This window comes from Prinia subflava, chromosome 3 (assembly GCF_021018805.1).
Source record: "Prinia subflava isolate CZ2003 ecotype Zambia chromosome 3, Cam_Psub_1.2, whole genome shotgun sequence".
NCBI lineage: Eukaryota > Metazoa > Chordata > Aves > Passeriformes > Cisticolidae > Prinia > Prinia subflava.
Genome location: NC_086249.1, coordinates 80,922,298 through 80,946,403, shown reverse-complemented (window position 1 = coordinate 80,946,403; position 24,106 = coordinate 80,922,298). Strand labels below are relative to the sequence as shown.

At 37.0% G+C, this 24,106-nt stretch overlaps 1 protein-coding gene across 1 annotated transcript in view; it reads left to right on the top strand.

The window, feature by feature from the left end:
- Nucleotides 1–24,106, top strand: part of SEPTIN10 (septin 10) — a 24,203-nt gene extending 97 nt beyond the window's left edge. Inside the window, 10 exon segments of the mRNA XM_063392702.1 lie at nucleotides 1–144; nucleotides 3,786–3,903; nucleotides 4,594–4,789; nucleotides 6,230–6,416; nucleotides 9,965–10,126; nucleotides 11,626–11,722; nucleotides 12,276–12,438; nucleotides 19,376–19,508; nucleotides 21,932–22,120; nucleotides 22,347–24,106. Of these exon segments, the coding sequence (XP_063248772.1) occupies nucleotides 1–144; nucleotides 3,786–3,903; nucleotides 4,594–4,789; nucleotides 6,230–6,416; nucleotides 9,965–10,126; nucleotides 11,626–11,722; nucleotides 12,276–12,438; nucleotides 19,376–19,508; nucleotides 21,932–22,120; nucleotides 22,347–22,490 (1,533 nt within the window). The 3' untranslated portion in view covers nucleotides 22,491–24,106.

The window sequence follows — 24,106 nt, the reverse complement described above, 5'->3', positions numbered from 1 at the left end:
CATCCCCTCCCCGCGCCCCTCCCCGACGCGTGGCTCTCCCTTTCGGCGGTAGTTTTGGCCGCGTCTTTCCCTCCCTGCTCTGCTCCCTCCTTCTCTGTCTCGCCAGGCGGGGCTATGGCCTCTTTCGATGCCCGTCGGCACCCGGTAAGTCCCTTCGGCGGTGCCGGGAGCGGCTGGTGTGCAGCCCCTGCGCCGGGGGTGAGCCCGTGGCGGCTGAGGGAACGGAGGGGCCCGGCAGCGCCGGCACCAGGAGGGGAAGGAGGGTGGCGGTCAGACCGTGCGAAGAGGTGGTCTGTGTGTACCGCCTGTACCTCCTGCCCTCGCTGCCCCTGGTCCGTGCCGGGCGCTGGTGAGGGCCGCCTCAGGGTGGGGGTCGAGTTAGCGTGGGAGATGAAAACTCCGTCCTCACGCCTCTAGTACCCTGAGCTGCCAGACTTACAAAACACTTGTTAAAGAAACTTGTTTTCAAATGTCACTCTTCTTAGCGGTCCCGTGGCGTATCGCGTATTTCAAGTAGTAAGTTGAATCTTATCTAGTGAAGAACTACTTCTGTGTACTGACAAAGCTGTCAGCTTTGTGTTCTGAAGACATTGGACCCATCCGCACGGCAGTGCTGGAGCCGTAGCTCCCCTGGAGCGTAGTTCCTATGCCTGTGGAAAACTCGGGGCTCAGGAAGAGTCACATTTGAGGTGCCCATGGGCACGGTAATGGGGGTGCCCTCCTGGCTGCTGGGACCGCAGCATCCTTCCCAGAGCCTCCGCATAGCCCCCTGAGGCTGGCGGGACCCTGACCCCCGGCATAACCACACACTGCTCACGGCTTTCTTCGAGTCCTGGAGGACAAATTTCAGTCACATCTACAAACCCAGTAGCAAGCTAGTTTCTTGCTTGTACTGCTAATCTGGTTCTGCAGAGGCTTATGCAGAGTGGTGCATGCCGTCTGAGACCTGGCTTTTGCTTTGGTGCAGCATGGTGTGCCGTTTTAGTCAGAAATACACGGCAACTTTAAAAGATAACTATTTTGAAAACTTCCTTTCTGAAAGAATAATTTTTAAATGTTACGCTGTCTCGGACTATGGGGTTTTTTCATGCTGTCTTAATGGGCAATGTAACTTTATATAAACCAAAATATTTGCCTAAATCACAGAACCCTAGAATGGTTTGGGTTGGAAGTGATCTCAAAAAGATTGTCTGGTTCCAATCCTCCTGCTCTGGGCAGGGACAGTTTTCACTGGATCATGTTACTCAGAGCCCCATCCAATGTAATGAATCTGAAGGAATCTAGACGTATTAGTTATGCCATCAACCTTTAAAGAGGGTGTGAGGGAAGGAATAAGATGTGATTTAGGTGATATTTAGGTGATACCAATGAGGTGATCAACTAGCTGATATTTCTTTTGGAAGTAGTAAGAGTGCAGGTATCACCTGGTCAGTTTAGTGGTCTTAATTTCTCTGCGTATTTGTTAGACAGTAGCAGAGGGACAAACACCCGATGTTCTTGGAAAATTTCAGAAGGAAAAATGTGGGCTACTGCTTTTCTATTAAGAGAATGCTTCAGTTGCGGTCAGGTGGAATAGGTTTACACAGTGATTCTTCTGTAAGGAAGGGAGATGTCCTGAATGAGGGCTCACTGCTTGGTGGGTAGCAGTGTAATTTACACACTACAAACTACTTTTATTCTTTATTCTGGTTTGTGCAAAGTAGGGCGCTAGGTGATAACCCACAAAATGCTAGCTGCCCAGTGACCAAAATTACATTTATACATTTTAGCAAACAAGGAAATCAAGGGTCATTGGCTACTAGTTGCATAGTTTTCTTAATTAGTGTTCTACCTTATGTTGGTTAGAGAGTCTCTTGTTTGTCATGCTAATCAGTCCACATTCGCAGTCTTTCTCTTCCTTTGGGTTGGTGGGTTGCTTGAGTTGGTGGTCCATGAGTCGATGGTCACAATCTCCTCCTGCCAAAATTGCCTTGGAGCTGACTCAGTGGGAGTTGATTTCAGCAAAATTGCTGAGTTGACTTTGTTAGTTTTTTCTTTATATTGGGAGTTCTGCCAAATGTCCTTGTGGTCCATAAATTTTGTATTCTTTGTGTCCACTATCATTAACACATCCTTCTCCCCAAGCTTTATTAACCTCCTTCAGGTCTCAGATCACCGAAGCATGTCAAATCCTAAACCTTAGGAAGGCAGTTCTACTGACAAAGTAATTTATCTTTCTAACACCTGGACATCAGAAGGAAATAAATTTATTCCTGCTAGGTTGTGTGTTTGTGGTGGGTTTTTTGTTTGTTTGGTTTGTGTTTGTTTCTGTTTTGTTTTCCTGGGGAGTTACAAATGGCAGTGCAGAGATTTTGAGGCTAGCCCAGCAGGGGTGGGATTTAGGCTGGTGACATGAAGGTAAAAGGCCTCCCTTCTGCAGTCATGCTGAGCCTCTAGCGCTGGCTTTGGTGTGGAGGCTGAATGGTTTGTGTTAGAGGAACTGTCTTATCCTAATGGCAATAGAAGTGCTTTGAGTATCAGACTGAGTAGCTAGACTTCTTGGATGTGCAGCCACCCTATCTCAGATACATTTTTCTTTAAATAGACAGGAAACTGACAGTTCTCAGTGTTTCTCAGAACTTTTTAACAGTAATTTTCTTCTGGTATAATGACTTGAGAAATTTTATGACATGCTTTGAATGCACATTTTTTTAGTAGCCCAAAGATGTCATATTTTTCTCTTTAAAGTGTTCACTTTGTATATGCATTTTCCCTCATATTAGTTTAAAATGGAATTATTTAATTACAGGAATCTAAAATGATTGCAGTTAGTGCAGTCTGTAAGCCCATACAAAGAAGTCTTGTGCAAATAAAGAAGAGGATGAGTATATGCTGTGAGGAATGTCCATATCCTTCTAGCTACAAGAATTCTGAGACTTGCTGTGCATACCTATTAGAAAAGGTGTCACTTTAATGGGCTTTTAAGTGTTAACTTTAAGTATTTCCTACTGTTGACCATGTACATGTTCATGGGAAACAGTAATGGTTTCCAATTCCATGTGGATTCGAAATGTAAGACAAAGAATAGCATGGACCTGTCACTGTTCCTACTTCTGATATGTAATGTTTGTTTAAAAATACAGTTTATTTGTATGAATCCAGATACGTCCTTTTAGCCTTATGCATTTTATTATGTTCACTGCCTTGATGTCATGGTGCTAGATTGCTAGCTGATGTTTGGAAAGAAATGCACACCTTTAGATATTTCTAATAAGATAGATAGAATGCTGTCTCAGAGTTCTGGTGCATATAGTGAGTGTAGATAATGTTTTAGTTTACCTAAATAGCAATTTCAGTTCCAGCTCCTCCGAATGAGTTGTTTGATAACATACATACACCTTCCTCTGATCGTGCTCTCTATTTTGAATTCTGATGCTTTGATTGTATTTAGTACTTTTTCCTAATTTCTAAGAGCAAACCAACTATGATCCATTTTCTCCCTACAGTTTTCAGTTTAATTTTCAGTTGGACTTCTTCATTTCATTCACATTTCATAAAGTTTGTTTGGGGTTTTTTTTGCGGGGGGGAACCTGCATTTTTTTTTAAGCCTGCAAATCATCCTGTAAATTTAAATTTAATTTTTTTTTCTGGAATCATGGAGTAGAGCTGATTTGACAAGTCTGGTTTTTTTTCAGACTTTGGCTTTTCTTCGTTGTGTGTGAAATCATATGGAACGAATTCTAGCTTTCTAGTAGATTTAATTTATTTCTATTGTTAACTGATATTTTAAAGTTATTTTTCCGTAGCAAAATGTTGGCTGTCGAACTTTGTCCTTGTCTGCGCATGTTGGGTTTGATAGCTTACCTGACCAACTGCTTAGGAAATCCATCAAACATGGCTTCTGCTTCAACATTCTTTGCATTGGTGAGTAGTATCTGGATGATTTAAGGTTTTAGTGGTATACCCATCTTAGGAAGCAACTGAAATTTAAATCTAGTTGTGTTGTTAAACAGTTTCTTTAATGTTAAGCATGAACTATAATTTCACCCCTTCTCCCAAGTTTGTTTATTTGGGTTTGTATGTAGCATTTTCATAAACAATGTGAAGACCAAAAAATGCTGAAAATGGATAAGTTATTTATTCATTTATCAGCAGTCTTTTTGGATTTTTTTGAGTAAACTGGGCTTACACTTGTAACAAAGAGTTTCAGATTAAAAAACTCTAAAATTCCAAGGTGGTATTACTGAAATGTTTCTATACCTATCAAATGTTTTGCTCTAATATTTTACACTTATTCTTAAAAACCCTTTGTTGAATCTCTGGTTTCACAGCTAGCTACTTAACTTTCTAAAATTTATAGGAAGTTAGTTTACACTTTTAAAGAAACCAAAGTGTCAAGACACTGTTCTGCTCTTTATTTATTACCTGGTAATTGACCCTTATATGTAGGATGAAAAAAAAAAGAATGAAAATATATTCAGCGTTCACTAAAATAATGCACAAATATGTTTTGCTCAGAGAAATCAATTGAGAAGATTTTGTATAGTCTTTCTGTGATTATTATGTATTTATTGGATGTACAAAATGTCTTCTCCAACCCTTCTGTTTATCTAGGGGAAACTGGAATTGGGAAATCAGCCTTGATGAGCAGTTTGTTTAACACCAATTTTGAGGACCCTCCATCAACACATTTTCTGTCAAGTGTGCAACTTAGAGCCCAGACTTGTGAACTCCAGGAAAGTAATGTTCTTTTGAAGCTGACCATTGTAAAAACTGTGGGATTTGGTGACCAGGTGAACAAAGCAGATACGTAAGTACCCTCTTGTTACTTATGTTATGCTGAAGTTTTGATCTTAATTGCAAGTTGATTTTTCTTTGGCCTTTGTAGTAAGTAGTTGTCTTACATGTGTTCCAAATAGATGGTTAAGTGTTTTCCCCGTGTGCCAAAGTAAATACATTGTTCTTCTCATGTAAGAAATTATTTTATAACTCTCCCCTTTTCTTTATGACATAATCTTCTATAAATGTGTGTACATGCAGTAGTTTCTTTTGGGGTGAAGAAAACCAAGGAGTTCAGTGGGAGGGTTTTTAAACAGCCAAGCAGATTATAAAGTACTGTAGATTATATAGATTAGATCTACAGGGTTTTTATTATATTGATTATAATTTGTTGAAGACCTTAAACTGGGATAAACATTATGTGGATTACTGAAGGCCTTTGTTTTTTGTGTCACACAGCTTAGTTGGAAGATGTAGAAGCAAGCACACTGGCATCTTTCAGAACTTTTTTTGAGTCTCTGCTTTTGTGAATTTTTTCCAGGACTGAACTGTCATAGCAGATTTTGTTTCTTTCAGCTTAATTGTAAAGAATTTATTATGTGAGTACCTAAATGGTAATATTCATATAATAAAAGGTTAGAGAGTCACATTAAGGTTATCATGACATCTGTGGCTTATGGTATGACAGGATAATTGCTACTGCTGGTGAGTTGGATGAAGGAGGCACAAGTAGATACTGGTATAGCTATTAGGTGTTTTGATGTGTGGTATATGAGGTGCCTTTTTGTTCTTTTGATTTTGTGTATAACACCTGCTTCTGGATTTCAATAGCATTTGATATGGTTTGTAAACTTCGTGGAGCAGAAGAAATGTGAGGGTGCACTACTTTTACATCTAGCAAAGCTTTATTTTTGAAAGCACATTAGAATCTGGTTTTAAGTAGGATGAAGTAAACTTAAACTGTACTTACTGTAAATCAGATTTTTATTCTCTAACATCTCTCATTTTAACTTTTGTCTATGGTTTAACAACTCTCTCATGTACAGTATTTCAGAAGATAAAGTTAATTCTGTTTCTTAGTACTATTAGTTGCATATCCTGTCTTTTCCTGTATTGTACCTAAGAGGTTGTTGTGTCTTCCTTGTATATAGGAGTTCTGCATTTGCACAGCTTAATTGCAAAGATTTAAAAACTTCACTTGGGAAGTCTGGTTATAATCATAATTAACTCTATGTAGCTTTTTTCACTAGTGGTAGCTAGGAAATATTTTGTTTGTATTAGATGCACAATTCTTTTTTGAGTAGCTTTTGAGAAACGAGGATTAGTCTCTACACGTAATTTTCTGCCCTACTTGAGCAGTCTTTTGACACGTAAAGCAAAAATTCGCAGAACAGTACAAGAGAATTCCCTTCTTAGTCTGTCTCTGTTTAGGAGTAGCTAATATCTGGTTATTAAATTTTATTTCCTACAGCTATCAGCCAATAGTGGATTATATAGATGCACAATTTGAAGCCTATCTCGAGGAAGAGCTGAAAGTTATGCGTTCTTTATTTAGCTACCATGATACTCGCATCCATGTCTGCCTCTATTTCATTTCACCTACAGGCCGTTCTCTAAAAACCATAGATTTGTTAACTATGAGAAGCCTAGACAGTAAGGTAAGACTTGGAAACAGTTCCAAGAATTTGTCTTACTTTCTAAAGCATCTTGTAGCTTTTAGGCCCACTACCATCCACTACCATCTTTCAGTTCTGTATCAATGCATTTAATTTTGTAATGTTTTTTGGTACTGATATACTTAAAGTTCAGAATGAACGGGCTCCACAAGTAGCTTGCATTTCATCACTTGTTTATTTACAAATCAAAAGGAGACAGATATAGCAAGAACATTGAAATAAGAAGCACAACAAAGTTTAAAAAAATATTAAGAAAAGTAGAACCACACCAACTTTGCTTTCATTAAACAGTAAACAATGAGATTGGATAGGGTACCTTCCATAAGTGCTGTAGTATTTCTAGTCAAGCTTGTTTCTAGCAGTTGTGTTTCCAGCAGTTTTGGAACTGCTGGAAAGTTGGCATTTCAAAAGCTCTGCAGCACTGTGAAGATCTTTGTTATAGATAATTGAAGAGCCGTGAACAGAACACCCTGCCAACATGGCTTTTCCTATGATAGACTGCAGTAGTGTTTTAACATCTTGATTTGTTTAGAAAGCTTTAAAATAGCAGTTTCTAGTGAAATTACTTGCATTTTCTAAATCCTTAACTTTCTTCCTGTAACAGGGCTGTGTGAAGCTAAATGTTTAACCTATTTGGAGAAACCTTATATTATTTGGATTTAATTTTGCCTTTTGCGTTTTCCTTTGTGCTTTACTAGAGCCCCTCCTGCTAAATTTTTTTTCTGCACTTTCTTGTTTGTGAGAAGTTTTTCCAAGATAACAAGGATTAAATCAGCCGCCTAGTCCACATTTGTGCTTGATAAGGACATTTGGGATTTTTGTTACTTTGTTTGTGGATGTATTTTGCATTTTGAACTTCTCAAGAGCAGAGAAGGGAAGGTATGGTGGTACAAAGGTAGGAGACAGCAGGGTCATTTCTGTGTGCTATGTTGTTGGTTTCTAGGTTGTGCCCTCTCTTTACTTAACTTCCTTTAAAACTGTGTTTCTTTCAAAAGAAAAGGATATAGATCTTCGAGTCCCAGCATTCTAAGAAAATACTTCCATCAGGATAAATCAAAAGTAATTCTGCTTTGGGGAACTTTGGCTTCTAGCCACCTACTGTAAATATTTTTAGTTCTGCTTTGGCACAGAGAGAGCATGAACCGTATGTAACTCTGTTGTTTTATCCCTTTTCAATGGATTCTTTCTGATCTTACTACTAAAATATCCATGTACACACAGAAAGAGTTGTGTGCTTTAACTGTAGTTTTGTTTCCATCTCATTGTGGAGCATGTTTGTGGTGCTTTTAGTACTGAATCCTCCCAGTGGCAATTAAGAACTCGGAATTTCCTAGGATGTGGTAGTCCCTGGATGCATTCACTGAGTACAGGATTCCCTTAAGAGAAGATAGTACAGCCACATACACCAATCAAATGTGTAAATCTATGTCAAAAGCTGTCTTGAGTTTCTTCCTAAATCCACTACAGTGTACACTGTGTGCTTTTGTTACGGTCTGTTGCTACAAAACAATAGCAGATTACACAGCTCAGAGGTAGAGAGGGTTCTTGGACTAGATTAGGTTCATCCTGTACTCTGCAGTCCTTGAAGAAAAAACAGAGTATCTATGGTCAATTCATTTTTTCTCTTTTATGAATCGGATGACTAGCTAAGAACTTGGACACTAGCACTTAGACATTGCAGAATCATATAGTTTTGCTTAGGATGGCATCACTACAGACCATCCAGATTTCATTCACAGTCAAAGGGAATCTTTTCCTGTGCTCTTTCTTGCTGGAAATAGTGATTATTCAATTACGAGCTCTGCAGTTCTAATTCATGCTCTCAGAATTGTATGCAGGTTATGGTTAAATCAGTAAAGTATCGTGGGGAGTTAGTTTGGGTTTTTTAGAAATTTTTATATTGATTCATAGAGATATGTTTAAATCAGCCTGCTCTTGCAACCTGCAATTTCAAATACATGTATTTCTTTTCCTTGTTGCTTATCTAAAGCCAGAGTAAATTTTATGCTTTTCAATTTTTATATAATTGTGATGATCTAATGTCAGTGTTGATAGCTGTAATTACAGTTTCTGATGATTTTGCTTTTTACTGTTCTCCTTGGTCGGTTTTCTCTGCTATTTATTTCCTAAGAAATTCTCTCCTACTTAGTGAGTGCCTGAAAAACGTTCACGTTGAAAAGACAACTTTCATGTTGAAAAAGAGTAGAGGTTAATTTAATTCTGAGGACTCTGTGTTCCATCCATTTTTAGACCTATATTGGAGAAAACCTAAGTTGATGTCCCCTCAGCTAATTTGATTGAAGGTGTGAATTAATCCTAGCTGTAACAGAGTGTTTATACAATTCTAAATTAGTTCAGTTATTAAAAAAAATATTCTGTAATTTTATTTGATTTTTGATATTTTACCCCATATGTGCTTAGAGCAGGTGTGCTCCACAATTAAAGACTATCATCAGGTAATTTTGGAAGCCATACTTCAGAGCTGACTTGCTTCTTTTTCTTGGGGACATTTTGCTTAAGACAGAAGTCTTATTTGAAAAATATCCATTTTGACTCTGTTCTTGACATTTAGGCATTTCCATTCAGACAGAATATTCAGAAGAATCCACAGCTGTCCCAAAAGAAAGTGTGTGGTTTTTTTCCTTTTTTTCCTTTTTTTCCTTTTTTTTCTTTTCCTCTCTTTCCTTTTTGAATCTGTGATCAAGGAACTCTTCATCTAAGAATGTAAAGATGTATTTACATCTAAGATGTAAAACTCTTCATCTTCTGAAATCTGGAAGAGTTATTTATGTTGTTCTTTCAAGATATTTGGATATTTGCATTCATTATGTCCATTTAGTTCTGAAAAAGGTGTATTTTGGGAGTGGTGATAGTATTTGTAAGAAAAAATTGGCATCTGATGCCTTCCAACTTACTACCATAACTATTTTAGAAAATAGGGCAGTTTAATAGAACTGAATTCAGTGTTCTGAATAATTAGTGTAAAGACTGGTAAGTGAGAGGCTTTAGCCTTTGTCGTTCCTCTGCTCGTGTCAGGTACTGGAGAAACTGTGCTGCAGTGTTAGGGTGAAGAGGATGTAGCTGAAAGGATCCCCAGGAAGGGGCTTGGGGGTAGGCAGGCTTTGGTAGCCAGCTTCCTTTTCTTTGTGTATTTAGACTGTCAGCTTTCATTTAACACCTGAGCCGTGTCCCCTGCTGCTATAAGCTAAACAATCTATTTTTTTCTAACCGAGATATAAATACTTAATGGCATTTAGTTAATAAGTAGGCATTGCTTTCCTTTGAGTACTTCCCTCTATGAGACCTCCTTCCTTGTTCTTAGAATCAGTTACTTTTAAGGGAGTATATTGGTTGCTAGTTAGTTAAATGATGCCCATGAGAATATTTTTCAATGTTTGTGAAAATGTGGTATCAATGGATGGACTGCGGAGGAAATTTGAAACAGCTAATTAGAAAACAATTCTATTTACAAAAGTTGTCGCCTCAAAATTGTAGTCTCACACATTTCATATAATTTATGTCATTTGTAGGTGAACATTATACCAGTTATAGGCAAAGCAGACAGCATTTCTAAAACTGAGCTACAAGAGTTCAAGAGGAAAATAATGAGTGAATTAGTTAGTAATGGCATCCGGATATACCAGTTTCCTACTGATGATGAAACCGTTTCTGAGATTAATACCATCACAAATGTAAGTAAACGACAAAAATTTGTCATTGATATTTCAGTGAAGGATCATTCTCTAATGCTGATTAAGGTCACTGCTTTCACCGTTGTCTTTAAGCCTGTAAGTTTGCATGTCACAAGTTTGTTTATTCTTCTCCTTAAAAAGGTCTTATGTGTTGGGTTTTTTTCCCTACTTGCAAGTCTTCCTGCACCCCTGCTGTTGACACCTGTAACAGAAAAGAGGTTCTCATGCATCCGTGGTTTTTCTAATACCTGGTTAATTAAGGTATAATTACTATTGTGGATGGACAGATTGACTTTGCTCTTTTCCTCAACAGATATAATTTTACATCTGGTAGAGAAGATATTTAGATGCCTCATGTCTACAACTTTCTACAATAACAAGTTTTCCACTTGCTTTTTTTCTTTTATTTAGTACTTTCTTTTGGAGTTAGGACAGATTTTCTCTGGGGATGAAAAAGTGAGATGTAACTCTGGCATAATTTCTGTCGTCCTTTCCGATTGTCCCAGGTAGCTGCCAGCTTTCACCTAAGGCTGTGAAGCTAGATGGCTTTGCCTTGAGTGCTCTGTATTTGCTGCTCTTGTGCACGTGTTTGTAGGTGCACATGAACATGTTTGTGTGTACTGGGGTTTGAAAGGAGGGAAAAGGAGCCAGGATGCCAGAGCCCATGGCTGTGCATTCCCAGCCCCTGTTACCCAGCCAGGGAGTGAGAATGTGCAGCTGTTGATCAGTAACAGGTCCTTTTCCTGTGGGGAAATGTGGTGGTTTGTTACTTACCACTTCCATGCTGTGCTGGTGATTTATTTTCCAGGTAATGGTGTTTCTTTATTTGGTCAGCTGTTGTGGGTCAGCAGGCAGGCAGTCAGTGCCCAGCCTGTCTGTGTGCCAAGCCCACAGCAGTAACCACAGCACAGCCTCCAATGTGTGATTGTCACGTGGGTGTTACTGGGATGTGAGCTCTGACTGAATTGAGTCATATGTTCTAGAGCAGTTTTCTGTTTGGAGCTGACATTTCCAGTGCAGCTCAGGATGTAGTTGGCTGCCTTTGCCATTGGGACAGACCTGCTGAATCAGGGACAAGCTGCTGTTCACCAGGTCACTGCCCCCATGTCTTATTCTGCAAAGTGCCTGTCCAGACAGTTGGCCCCCAGCGTGTGCTGGGGCATGGCCTTATTCCTCCTGACATGCAGGACTTAGCATTGCTCTCATTTCTACTTCATGAAGTGCCTGTTGGCCCATTTCTCCAGACTGTTGAGGTTCCCCTGAGCTGTCAACACACCCATCTGGATCTGTCAGCTGCTCCTTCTGCTTCTATTCTAGTTTGAGATTTTTATCAGTAGGTACTGCCTAGGTACTGATCTCCTAGTTGTGGTTTCTGGTTTTAAACTGCCTGTTGGCTTTTCCTGAAATGGTGTTTTCCTCCTTAATTTATTTCTGAAGTGTTTTTATGTTTTAACATAAGAATGCTGACAGATAAGACTTTATTGGTATGACTCCTACAGGGTTATTTGCCATTTGCTGTGGTAGGAAGTATGGAGAAGGTGAAAATTGGAAACAAAATGGTGAGAGCTCGTCAGTACCCTTGGGGCATTGTAAAAGGTAAAGGAATTCTTAGGAGTATTTTTACAAGATTTTTGCTGTTGTTGAAGTATAAAATTCACCAATAATACAAGGGGCAGTTTCAGTGATGCCAGACTGATTATATTTTGGATCAACAGTATAAGGAATTTAGCAATTAATACTTGAGGCATGCACTAATTTCTAGTTTCATTCACACTGATGCATCTTTGGGATCAAGGTATGAGGTGCTGTACGTAGTATTTGGGTAGGTTAGGATAGTGACAGTACCTCTAGTGCTACCAAATTTCAAGCATTTATGATTGTCAGTAAAGAGGGTTAAAAAAGAGAGAAATGTGGTATTGTTCAGCTCAAACAGGAAATCAGGACAGGTTGAAATATGTTCACCAGTACTTACAGGTCTTCAGTATTTCAGTGTGTCTATTAGACATGATAAGGAATATAAGAGGTATAATAAACAAGATACTTTGTTCACTAAATGTACTTCTAGGAAAAGGTAAGTGATGCTGTTTAAAATGTATTTTGACTATTTTGCTACTTCTACATAATAATAAAATCTCCTTTTACTGATTAGTGGAAAATGAGAGCCACTGTGACACTTTAAGGCTTCGCAGGATGCTTTGCAGAAATATGGAAGACTTAAGAGAGAAGACTCGTGCATATTATGAGTTGTACAGATGCTGCAGACTGGAAAAGTTGGGTTGCAGAGACATTGGCCCTGAGAACAAACCAGTCAGGTAAAGGATTTAATGTGCATTCATTTCCAGCATCTGTTCACATCAACCCAATGCAGAGCAGTGTTCACACATAAAATAAGTTTTCTAAGAAGGAAAGAATATTTTTTTTAATTGAAGGATGTAGCTCTTCATTCAGTTACCTTCATGGGGAACTATATGGGTGTAAATGAGCATTCTTTTTAAAAACATGAAAGCCAATTGTATTTCTGGAATCATTCTCTTCTATAATGAACCTGAGGATTTTAATTTTTCTCAGGAAGCATGTCAGTTTTCTTTAGGTACCTGTGCTTTATGAACTTTTAAATAATTTTCATTATATATTAGTATTATGTTTTACTTTCTTTCTTAGGAATGTCTGATTCTGAATACTGGTTTGATTGGATTTGAGGTTCAGAAGGAACTGAAAGAAAAACTTTTACAAAATAAGTGGTTATGCTGTTGGCTTCCCGCATTATCTGCCATAATAACAAATGTCTTAGCATTTTCAGGTCAAGAAATCTCTTGCTGGTCTGTAGAGAGTTAAAAGAGGATTCCAAAGGAAAGTTAAGTGGAAGGTTATAGACACTCAGTTCTTCCATGTGGTAAAGCTGCTTTCTGCAGGAACCATTTACAATTTCTATATCCATTTTGTTTAATCTTTTACTTCCAGTTCTCTCATCTCCCTCTTCCAGATTTCTTTGTTTTTTCTTTATGCGTGGGACTGTTCTTTTAACTGAAGACTTGACTTAACAAGAATGTAATATATCCTTTTCATGGAAAGAGAAGCAAAGGTGAAAGAGGTTTAAAACCAACTGAAATTAACCATAGAATTTTCATTTGGTTTAGGTTTAGTTTAAGAACCTGTGTTAACAGCTGATGTCTTGTTATCCTTATGTATGGAAGACTTTTTTTTAGAGATTTATTCATGGCAATATTGATTCCAGTACCTTTGGCGTTTCTGAAGCTGGATTTCATGATGTACAGCCATCTCAGGATAAGAGTTAAATTATAAAAACCATCATCCATAGAAGTGTTTTCTTCTACAAACAAAGGAATTACCTTTGTAAAACCCCTACACAGTTTGTGGTTTTTTAACAGCCTGAAGTGTCAGGTTCACATCAGAATGTCCCAGTATTTTACACTTTGGAGTTCATTTAGAAGTTGTTTGCTTCTTGGACATACAGAAGAACTGAGTTCTCTCTGGTGTGTGAATTTTATGTACAGCCCACTAGATGTCAGCTTTATTGAGAGAGTTTTGGCAAGAAAGTACACTTAATAATTAGTTTTGGTAAATTACTGAAAATGTAATTGTTTTGGAAGGATGAGAATAGATATTCCATAAGAATCTAGAAAAATGAACTTTTTCCCAGATTTACTGCAGCAGGAAGAGAAAAATAAGACTAGGATGGATGTGGTTGTCCCTCAGTAATGTGGCATAGTGAATGATGCTGAGGTCTGAAAGAGAAGGTGTTTTGGAAGAGACATTTTATTATACCATAAACATGTAAGAGAATTTAGAGGATGTGTTTGCAGTGTAATTGGCAGATTAGTGCAGCCTTACCCATAAGGTGTTTTACCAGATTACCGAGGAAACACAAAAATAAAAAAAAATCCTCAGCAATGTGATAGAGAATGTCTTTTTACATGGAGGAAGTTCAGTGCTTCCCAGTTTGCTTGTACATCTAAATAACTTTTAGAATAGGGACTATCCAATTGTTTTAGGCAAAAATGTGTTACTAATTTGTCATCCTCTTTGTCCTTAAAGATGTTTACAGTATATACATGTGGATTCTAAGAGCTGTAGTTTTAGAGTATAATTAATATTGCATAGCAGAATATGCCTGAAGATTAAAATTTCATGCTTGTTGTGTAAATAATGATCAGAATGCATGTAGAGAATTCATATTTTGTGCCTGTGATGTAGCTGTCTACATACTAAATTTGATAATAATGTAAATTTAGAAAACCTTTGCTAGACTTGGGTAATTGGCTGTTTGTAACATTTGAACACTGACACTTGAGCAGCACATGTGCCCTGACTTTTGGCATGCTGGGAAGAAGCTGCCTGTGAAGTTCCTGTACTACTCTTTCGGATTTAGAAGTAGGACAGCAGTTTGTTCATCCAAAATTGTATGCTACTGCAAAGCCAAACCAGTAATTCTTGGATGTCCAGCCACCTTGTGAGGTAGGTTGTGGGCAGACATCTCTAAAGGCTTTCACTCTTACATGTGAAAAAATATGTTGGCAAGTTTCACTTTTTTATGGAAGTTGTGGAAGGAGATGGTTTCAGCATACACTACCAATATATAGTTGCACCTTTATTACTAGAGAGAGGGAAAATAAAGATTTATTTTTTATAATTATATTTTATTCATATATATAAATTTATAATTTATAGTATTATAATTTTTAAAATTAAGATTTTATTATTTCTACTGAGAAGGGAAAATAAAGATAATCTTAAGTGACTTTTAAAACACCTGTTTCCTAATTCTGTATTTTTGGTGAAGCTATTTCATAATAACTTTTAAATTTGTTAGTTTGCAATGCATTCTAAGAATGAAGTAATGAAATCAATGGATAGCAGAGTGTTTAGGGTGTGGCTTATGCATTTTATGCAGTAACTGTTGGATATAAAATTCAGGAAGTGGGTTTTTTACATTTTCTAAATTTTTGCTGAAATTAAAAAAAATATTTTTTTTTAAATTTTGAAATTGGCATTTGCATTTCTTTATATTTGAAAAGTAAAGATAAGGTTTTCTGTGTGTGTGCAGATGGTCTGGTCCTGCCTTTTTGATGGTCCAATTATGTCCATTAGGAACATGAATTCCTAGTTTCAGGTCATTCTTAGCAAGAGATAATTGCTGTGGTGTTTAGAATGGTAAAATTTGGAACACTTGAAAACAGAAATCTAGACATGAAGAGTGCTTCCAGGAAAACAAACTTCTAAATATACACACACATAGCTAGTTTTAGCCTAAGTGTTTGCAAGGGAGGAAAGGACTGGTAGTGTTTTGAAGTTGGACATTTTGTTAAGTCCATTTTTCAATTAAAGTTGTTTCATATGGGCACATTTTTGTTTTGAAAGAAGAAAACTGATAGGCCAGGGTCTGTGGAAAACAGCTGAGGATTGATACTCAGATTGTATGCTTCCGTCTTTAGATTTGCTGATGTTAATAATTTTCTGGGTTAGTTGTTTTTCTGTCATCATAATTTCAGTTTGTTCTCCATTATAATTGCAATTAAACATAGTTGTAACATAAGCATCTTAGTTTCTCAGTATGTGAGGAATCATTCTATGTTTTTTTCCTCCCCGAAACTGGGATATTCAGACCTTGCAGTTTTTAAGCTTGTTTATTTTTCAGAATGTTTTGAATATGATAACAGAAAACCAGGAAAGATTCAATGATATGAATAATTTTATATGTAGAGGAAGGTTGACATTACTCTTGTCATGTCTAAGACAAGAAACCTAAAATTTGAAAGGCTATTAGACCTTTTTCTTGAGAAGTCCTTGGCAATGGAGTTCATCTGACCAGCTGCAGACCTTCTCATTTGAGCTAAATATTTTAACCATTTTAGGATGAGATTGGACCACACCCAAAATACCTCTTTTTCATGCCTCTACTGGAAAATTGGTAATTTCTTTAGGTCTACCACATCCTTATTATTGCTTGATATCAACTGAGCTAGTGGTCTGAGTCAAAGCACTGTGCTAGAAGCACCTTCTACTAGGTATTTAATATTTTTGTTTGGTTTTTTTTTAGTGGTTTTTTTGTTTGTTTGTTTTTCTGATATACATTAATTGATAGTCAAATGTTATGCAAAAAGTTACAAATGTTACTTTCAAATTTGAAAGCTTTTAAAAGTGTAATTGATGAACTTTAAATATCTGTATTGTTCACATGTATTTGCACATTGTGTTCCACTGAGAGTAGAATTCACTTCAGAGTCTTTATTTATGAACATAATGTGACTGATTTGCAATTTTAGGCTTCCATACTTTCAGTCTCATGCAGACAGAAAAAACTGTATGTCACAGCTATGCTCCTGTAGAAAGGCAGGTGGTAGTGCTGGTATGTATGATTAGTTTAGACTTTGTTCACAATCCCTTACTCCAAAACCTCAGTAAGCATACATTATTTAAGTAATTAGTTATAACATTTAAATTTTGCAAGTGTCTTTGGACAGAGTGTAACATTCTGGATGTCTAAGCCAGAAGAATGAGAGAACCCGTGAATGTGATTTTCATAATGTGCTAAATGAGAAGCAGTGAAACCAGTCTTCAGCTAAACCAAAAAATATTTTACTGTGAGCAGTGGATGTAGTAATGTTGAAAGGATTGGCTTAAGATTTGGTGGACTGTTTTTCCTTCCTCCCCAAATCTCCTAACACCAAAGAGTGTTTGGGTTGTTGTGTTGCTGGTACGCCACACGCAGAAAAGGAAGTTTTGGTTTAGTTGTCTTGGTGATTTCCAGAACAGCTCAGTCCAGGGGGAGGGGGTATTTCAAGGAGTCATAGAATGGTTGGGACTGAAAGAGACCTCAAAGACCATCTAGTTCCAACCCACCTACCATGCACAGGAACACCGTCCACCAAACTAGGTTGCTCAAAGCCCCATCCAGTCCTGGCCTTGAACACTTCCACACTTCCCCTCGAACACTTAATGGCATCCACAACCACCTGCATGGTAAATTTAAAAAAATACACTTTTATTTCTCATCTTTTTTCTATGTGTAATATGATTAGTTACTGAGTTGAATGTCTTCAAAGTTAATCTTTTACTAATTTCAACACAAAATTGCTTTTCTGTGATAAAGTAACCTAGTCTGGGTCTAAAGATGTCCACATAAAGAAATGAGGGTGTGATTGCAGCATGTTAACTTAGTCTAGCATTTGCTCTAGCAGCTTTATTATTCCCAAAGGCAGCATTTTATCTATCAGAACTGACACTGTGTGCAGAAGCATGTATAGTGTGAGATTGCTAGCATTTGAAAAACCTGTGCTGTAGCATTATTGTCTAAACTTAGAGATAGTGGGAATTAATATATCTGTGTGAAAACCATGCCCCTGTTCCATGTGGATTTAGGGATTTAGAATTTCAGGGTGACCTCAGTTACTTCACAGCTGATTAAAAGCCCCAAAAACAAAACCAAACACAAAAGGGTAACTGTTCTGAATTTATTTTGTTGCCATGTAGTGCTCGAATAAGATAGAGTAGGAGGAGTGCTCTGACCTTCATATTGTACGAACATTGTCTGCATCTACAATTTCAAGATGTTTCTTCTCTCTTTAGATGATATTTTGAATACAAATAAGAAACTTTAAGATTGAGAAACTGCCCAGTCACCCTAAATATAAAGATAGAAGAGAGCTGTTTAAGCTTAGTGTTGCTCTAAATAATTAACTCTTTGGATTTTTTTTGGGGGGGGGAAGTTTTTCCATTTATAAATGGTTTAAATAGAAACAATAAAAGATAGGTCAAAACCATAAGTGTGTATGTATATTAGAAGTATAAATCAAAATGAAATACTTAATATACATACCTATTTATTTTACATGAAGGTGGAAGGCATGAGTTACCTGGCAAAGGATAGTAACTCATGTTAGCTGGAAAGGGCTGACTAGTCAGCACTCAGCAAGTGTTAGAAGAGATGAAAGGTGTAAAGAACAGCCCCAGAAGAAAGCTAGAACATTATCCATGGTTTGTTCTGTTCTTGAGCCCAATATCATAGAAGACAATGCTTTTGGGTTTCCAATAACCATTAACACAGCTGTCTGTGGTCTACCAGTTCTGCTCTCTGCAATCGTGTGACTTAGAGAAGTTTGTGGTGAATGTTTTGATGGAAGAACTTGTGTCATTAAACAGGTTTGCTTTCCAAGGGAAGTTTGGTGTATGAGGTACATGTGTGTACGAGCTCCATTCATATTTCTTGAAAAGCACAATGTTTCCTGCCAGCACTGCCTGGTAGTATAGACCCTGAAAATGTCAAACCTCTAGTTATTTATTCATATGAGTAAATTACTAGCATCTTTTAATTTGCTATGATATGCTTTGACATTAAAGAAGTATCTCAATTTCAAGTAACTGTTGTTTAGAGGAAAAAAATTATCTTGTGTACTGAAAAGAGAAGGGAGGCATAGATTTAAAAGTAACAAAATGTTTGATTTACTTGCTGACTTGGTTTTCTGCCAGAGATTTGCTCAATGATCTGAACTAATTTACTGTTCCTATATAGTTTCAAATATAAGTATGGTATATATGCAGTTTATTTGCTTCTGGAAGAGGGGATCCAGCTGAAAAAAAAATGCAGTCTCGGGGTTTTGGCTGTTGCATGTTGTAAAGTACCCTGTGTTTTGGATGTTGAACTACTTAGGAAATTGAATTCATTCTATATTAATGTAATTCTTCCATATTTAAATTTTGACATTACAAAAAGAGTGCTTTGTGTTTTGAAGATCCTGTTACTTTCTTTCATTTTCATATAGGAACAGTTATTTTTTTGTTACATTAATGCTCCAGATTAATTGTTTTTGTATGGTCCTACTTGAAGACTGAGGTTTCACAATGCGGAAATTTTGGGAGATTTTTCTGGCAATTTCAGTGTAGTAGTGGTAAGCAACTTAAAGAAGCAGCTTATACTTGTTGGAGTCAGAAAGGTATAAATCTAGTCTTTAGAACATGAGATGCCTGAAGTGTTGCATTCACTTTGAAATGTAAATTGCCCAGGAGCTGTTAGCATAAGTAATTTTACTCAGGGTTGTTTATGTAAATAAAAAAATAGAAAGATAAGATGCTTGCTTCTGTTTAGGTTTCTTTATGATTTTTTTATGTGGGAAGCTGTAGAAATTAATATTTCAGATGAGTATTAATTGTTTAAATAATTTTCTAGATTGTTGGTTTTCCATACTGAATAAAGCAGCTTGCAGGAGAGTTGCTTACATTTTTGAACTTCAGTCTGCAGGAAGTCATTGAGGCAAAGAGGCTCGAGTTCTGCCTTGAAATGGAAAGAAAAGAAGAGGAGATTAAACAACGATTTTTGCAGAGAGTGAACGAAAAAGCAGCAATGTTGGAAGAGGCAGAGCAACAGGCAAGCATGCCTGTCTGTCTTGTGTTTGTTTTCTGAGATTTGGAACAGCTAAGTTGTTAACAAAATCACTGGTTGATATTTATAATTTCCTAATGTTTTGAGGACAGTAATGCTTGAAATCAAAAGCAGTTTGATTACACAGGTTGATTGGATTAGCAGATTGATTAGACACCAGCAAACAAGAGAATATATCTTGTGAGAAGCAGCTGAGGCAGCTGGGGTTGGTTGTTTAGCCTGAAATAAAGAAGGCTCAAGGGAGATTTTATTGCTCTCTGCAACTACCTGGAAGGACAAGTGTGATGATTTTGGGGTTTGTCTTTTCTCCCAAGTGCTAAGTGACAACATGAGAGGAAATGGACTTCAAGTTGAGTCATGGGAGGTTTAGACTGGATATTAGGAAAAATGTCTTCACTGAAAGGGTTGTTAAGTGTTGGAGAACAGGCTGCCCAGGTAAGTGGTGAGTCGCCATGCCTGGAGGTATTTAGATGTTGTGTAGATGTGGCACTTGGGGACATGGTTTAGCAGTGGACTTGGCAGTGCTGGGTTTGTGCTTGGACTTGACTATCTTAAAGATCTTTCCCAGGGTACATGATTCTGTGATTCTATAAATGGCATTCTTATTACAGGAAGTCAGGAGCCTGTGGTCTAAAGGCTTTGATAGATAGCTGGTACGAATCTATAGAGTAGGAGGTGATACAGTGAAGAGACTGATGAATATTATGGTTGTGTGTCTTCTCTAGCAGTGTGGTGAGAAACATTGGTATGCCATAACAGCTCAGTAAGTGCTTTTCGTGCATAGATTGCTCTGCAAAAACCGAGTTTTTAGGAAAAAATCTTTTCAGAGTGGGTCATGCGTGTTTGCCTGACTTCCGGATTCTGTTATTAAGTCTAAACTCAGCCCTCATGCTGAGAAGTTTGAAAGTGTGCGTGTGTGGTATTTTGTTGGTTTGTTTCAGTTCTGGTTTCAAAATCTCATCTCAGCTGCCTTAAGATTGATTGAAGATGTGAAATATTTCTTGGCTCTGTTTTTGAAGATTTAGTCCTGTCAAGCTGGACTAGCAAGATAGGAGCTTCTCATCTACTTTCTACCAGACTCTTATTGTGGTCACGCATATTTATATTAAAACACTGGTCTAATTGAAATTGGAAACCTGTGTACTTTTATTAATTTTCCTTTCTGTACCTCAGTCCCCCAGCAATGCTGTAGCAGGTTTTTTTGGGGTACTCAGGTGCATGTTTTAAATAAGAAGGTGGCTTAATAGTTGTTTTCTAAATCCGTTAAGACACCCATACTACTTGTGAAGAAAGAAAAAGTCAGATTCAGTCTTTCTCAGTATGAGGCAGTCCACTTGAAGGAATGCTTAGTCATGTTCAAAGCAGGTTCAGCAAGGTCTTACACAGCATCAGTGCTAACTCTTTGCTATTATCCTTGTATGATTTATGCCAAGTAGTTTGTGAGCTCTGCATATTGCAGAATTATGGATATTAAGTTCCTGATGTGGGAAAGTGATCATGCAATCACTCCTAAAGAATATTTGCTATGTACTCTTGCTGCTATATTTTGTATCTGGAGCTAAAGAAAACCAATTTTGTATCTGGAGCTAAAGAAAACCAAAATTCCTGTTGTACTTCAGATTTCTTTCACATCCTTCATTTGGAGGAAACTTGTAGGTGCACCTATAAAATCAGTCAGCTCTGCTGTGTACAGCAGGCATACCGTTACATTTGTAGTCTTAGTTTCTTCTTTGCAAAAGCAGGATTCTAGGAGAATTTCTGTGTGGGGAAATGGGAGATGAGGAAGGATTAAGTACCCCTTTTGTTGTCACACACAACTTCACAGTAGGTTTAAGGTGGTCAAAATACATCTGGAAGCTAAAATGCATTAATATGTTAAAAAAATATCAAAGAACAGTTACAGTAGAAAAGTAGGTGGCTTCTTGCAGCCCACCAATAACTTCCCAACCAGACTAACTGTGTGTACTTACTAATATTTAAATCTGATCAATATACACTTCCCCACCTGATTTTAGGGAACTGTATTCTACTTGAGACATCTTGATTTAATCTGTCTGTTGATTATTGGTTCATCACTAAAGGCCTCCTTATTTTGATACAATAAAGATACAGTAAAATGTAGTAGGGAATGTAGTATTCACTTAGTGCTTTCTGTGTTTTCCACGTGTACTTTGAGTGTAATAGCCTGGATCATGAGAACAGTCATGTTTTAACAGATAAAAGTTATTATTTTTCTGTATTGTTGTTTTTTAGTCTTAACAGTTTGGGGAAATAACTGTAATTTCTAACAACCATTAACACAAGTTGAGATGAGTTTTACTTTTAATTTGCAGAGGGTTTTTATATTGTGATATCACCACCTTGTGTTGTCAGTTGGAAATGTTATTTTTTGTGCTTTCTTTAAATAGGTACTGACTAAATTTGAACATCTTATGCTAATGCATCAAGATGAAGAGCTGAAATTAGAGGAAAAGAAAAAACTTCTGGAAGATGAAATAGCTCAGTTTATTGAGAAGAAAGCTACCATTGTATCGATTCAGTCAAAAGTGTTTGTCTCTACCCCTGTTGTTAGTTTGAAGACACAAGGACTGCAAAAAGTAAGTGCTGATGCTATTCATCAGAGGCAGCAATAAAAAGATTCTTCACATTCCCTTCTGTAACTCAAATTTCAGTAATCTTTTAGAAAAGACAGAAACATGCTCCTGTTCTGTGATAAGAAGACAGAAGTGTGTGAAATACCCTCATGCTTGGATTTACTGTTAGAGTAATTGCTATATGTTCTATGAGCACTGTTTTGTCTTTCTTTTATTTTTTCCATGAAAGAACCAAGATTTTCAACTTGAAGTCCAGTGCTCTCATGACAGAGATGAAGGAACTGTGAATGTTGGAGAGCAAAGCGAGAGGGAGAGTGAAAAGGAGGAGTTAGAGAGAGAAAGTCACCCAGGGAATTTCAGGAATAGTATTTGATTGCAGCACTCAGGTTTTGAATGTAGGATATGTTAATAGTTTTATGAAGCAGTCTAACTCCTGTTGGCCCATATTAGATGTGCCTTCCTAGTACAGATTTTTGAGAGAAGAGATTGATAAAATTGACTGTAAAAACATGAAGTGCAGAATATGACCCAGTAAAGATTTCACTTTCTTCCCAGCCACCCACTTCTTTCTTTTACCACTTTCAAAAGAAGAACTTGAATAAATTGTGAAAATTCAGAAATACTTTCAAAAGTAGTGTCCAGAATAACATGCCCAACTGTTTTATATTAAAAAAATTGAATTAAATACTCATATATTAAATTAAATTGACTTAAATGTTTTTCTCCTCCAAAACCAGAAGTCAATTTATTTACTCATTTTCTTTCCTGATAGCTTTTTACTGCAGATAACATTTTGTTAATTAATAACTTCCTGCAGTTGAAAGCAGTTTTCTTGGTTCTGAATTTATTTATAATTGCTAGATTCGGAAAAAATTTAGAAGCTACATTGGTGCTCATATTTCCACAGATATCATCAAGCTTTGACATTTTTGGGTGTATGCTAGAAGCCTAATTTGAAAAAAGTTATTGCATTTCAGCTACTGTTACCGAATTTCTTCTCCTAGGTTCATTCCTTTTTTTTCTGGATTTACATATGAAAGTGGAATTCTTGGTAACAGAAGTCATTATCTGCACTACTATGAGTAACTCCTCTGGTTTTGTTTTATTTCTTCAGAGTATGTCAAGTTTATATGCTTGCTGTGGTTTTTCAGTTCCAGCTTTATGTAATACTGATGACAGAAGACACAATATTGATAATTTCTCATGAGGAAGCAGTGATTCATGGTGTGCTCTTGAAGGTATAGGAGTTCTGGTTTCTTACTAAAATGTTTGGCTTATATCTCTTGCTGCATTCTGCAAAAGAAGAATTTTTAAGCATGATCTGTACACACACACAGTGTGGTGGTTACTGTCATTATCATCACAGGCTTTCTGTTACAGCTCTGCCTTGATAGGTGTTTGCCTTACATAAGTGTGGTCAGCTTGCTTTAATTTAAATGCATTGTGCCAAAGGTGTTCCTGTCATAAACAGTTCCATTCAGTCTGTGAAGAATGTACTGCAAAAGTATTCAGTGAATATAGCCACTACAAGCTTCCTAAAGAGTTCTTTTCAAATTGTATTGTTTATTAGTCCACTAAGTGTTATTTAATACAACTACTGACATATTTGAGCCATTTACTGATTTTGCTGACAGATTTTTGTTTATAGGCTTTTATGTAACAAGCAGAGTTCTCAATTTCAGGTACTTTCTTTTTAATCAAAATTACTGGGATATTTTTGCAGTGCTGTAGTGTTGCAGGATAGTTCATCTGATATTACTAACTCAGGATGGAAAGTACCTATATTTGATGGTTTTGACTGTGGTATTCAGTTACAGATGAAGATTTACAAAAACTCCAGGTTGGTTAAAACAATTTCTAAGTGCTTTGTATGTTTTCAGTAGTCATGATAACTAATGGGAAACTGTAAGTTCTCTGGAGTTGTGTTGTTTGATTGTTTAAAAATGAAATACTGACTTGACAGAAATAAAATAGATTGGTTTTGCTTAA